This window comes from Cynoglossus semilaevis, chromosome 2 (assembly GCF_000523025.1).
Source record: "Cynoglossus semilaevis isolate Cse_v1.0 chromosome 2, Cse_v1.0, whole genome shotgun sequence".
NCBI lineage: Eukaryota > Metazoa > Chordata > Actinopteri > Pleuronectiformes > Cynoglossidae > Cynoglossus > Cynoglossus semilaevis.
Genome location: NC_024308.1, coordinates 2,615,146 through 2,617,099, shown reverse-complemented (window position 1 = coordinate 2,617,099; position 1,954 = coordinate 2,615,146). Strand labels below are relative to the sequence as shown.

Sequence of the window (1,954 nt, the reverse complement as noted above, 5' to 3'; positions counted from 1 at the left end):
TTTGACCAACCATTTACGTTATTTTTTTAAAATTTTTTGTACCATTACATTTCTCCCAATTATTTATGGTAAAATTAACAATTTAACATTTTGTGCCGGTGGAAAGGTGTCCATTCTCAAAAAAACAAAACCTATAACATCTTGTTTATTTATTTATTTTGTTGTTGTTGTTGTTGTTTTACCATTTTTAATTTGACATAATTATAGGACAGAATATCCTAATGCATAAAGAAATGTTATGAAGATAAACCAACTGTTGTGATGTTGCATCAAAAACATAACAAACACTGGCATCATTATTAAATGTTCACTTAAATTCTCTGTATCCCTTTAAAAATTGCCAGCCACGACATGAGCTCTTGACCTTACAATTTTAAACTGAAGTATTATTCTATTGTAATAAGTCTATTATAATAAGTATTATAATAATTTCTTATTGAATTAAAAGAATATGTGACGATGTTAACCTGTTTGGATGCGTTCATGTATCATTTGTCAATGTTTTGCAAACATTGCATTTATATGTTGGATGAAAATGATGAAAGTAATATTGTATGATTTTTGGGGTCGACCCCTAGGGGGCGCCAGGGCACTCCCGGGTGCAGTATATGTGAAAGAAAGGCGGTTTCAGGACAACATCTAAACTAGCTCACTTACATGAGCAGTAATGGATGGATTTGTTACATGAACACCGGAAATGTTGAATGAATTTATGACTTAAAGGAAACTGAGGAATTAGGGAAGAATTATTTAAAATTTGAATATGTTTGCGTTAACGCTCGTGTGTGTCGCTAAACCTAATCTTTACTACGTTCTTTTTCTGTAATTCTTGTCAGGCGGATCATTTTGCTGCGATGATGATGAAGTCAGTGGAATGTTAGCTGGAAGGTTGGTGCTGTGAATCATCATGGAGGGGAAGAAGGATGAAGGAGGAGGAGGAGGAGGAGGGCCGTGGTCATCTTCCTACACCTGCTGCAGGAGCGGACTTGTAGCTTTGCTTTTCTTAGTCCTGGTTATTGGAGTCTTTGTAGGACTGTTAATTGGTGAGTCCTGAAAAAGTACCTAAATATTTCTGTTGTTTCACCTTTGAAACATGTCATGATTTAATTCATTTTACTGTTAATTTTGAGAGGTGAGACGAACGTGTTTGTATTGACCTTCTCTCTCTCTCTCTCTGTCTCTGTCTCTCAGCCTTTCTGGTGCAGGAGGAGCGTTATTTCATGGATACGGTGGAGCTGAAGGGTCTGAAGTACGATCCTGTTTTACAGGATGAGAACTCTGGTTTCTCTATAGTCCTGTCCTCCGTTCTGAAGTCTAAGGTTGGTACTGAGTGTCACACAAATGAAAGGCCAGTGTTCTGTTTCAACCGTGCTATTTTATGCCGTCATGTTCTAGGTCAAAAATGTCTTCGGCGCTTCATCAATATCACATCACTATGTTGATTGTTCTGTTGTTGCCTATGGGTGAGTACACACAGCTGGAACATTTACACCAAGTGGAGGAGTCTTGAAAAAAAAAAGTTCCTTCTTTGTCTTCCCAGTAACATAAATGGTGAGGTGATGGTGACATTCAGACTGGTCTTCAGGGTCTCTAAGGTCCAGCAGTATTCAGACAGTTTCATTCAGGATTTCCTGAGAGCTGGGTTTAGCGCAGTAATGCACGGCAAACCTCTGGAGGTGCCAGAGTTCGGGCAGATCAACGCTATCGTCTTACTGGGTAGGTATCGTAAGAGCGGCTTTATATGGCCGTATATTTGGCCTCCAGAGACTCTGACTGATCTGTCTGTTGCTCCTCTCTGGCAGGTGCTAGTGGGAAGTCATTTTTTGTCATTGGCGACGAAATGATTGGTAAGTTAAACACGTGTCAACTTCAAGGATCAGCTGATGTATTCATTATCACGACATTTGTGTTTCATTAGGAAAGTACTGGATCCTGTTAATCCTGTTTTCATCCT

The 1,954-nt window shown here is 38.8% G+C and overlaps 1 protein-coding gene across 1 annotated transcript in view; it reads left to right on the top strand.

Moving 5' to 3' along the window:
- Positions 1-1,954, top strand: part of tmprss9 (transmembrane serine protease 9) — a 9,400-nt gene that overhangs the window by 1,460 nt on the left and 5,986 nt on the right. The window contains exons 2-6 of the mRNA XM_017040314.2: positions 837-1,043; positions 1,192-1,319; positions 1,396-1,463; positions 1,541-1,716; positions 1,803-1,847. Of these exons, the coding sequence (XP_016895803.1) occupies positions 908-1,043; positions 1,192-1,319; positions 1,396-1,463; positions 1,541-1,716; positions 1,803-1,847 (553 nt within the window). The 5' untranslated portion in view covers positions 837-907. The remainder of the gene's footprint in view (positions 1-836; positions 1,044-1,191; positions 1,320-1,395; positions 1,464-1,540; positions 1,717-1,802; positions 1,848-1,954) is intronic.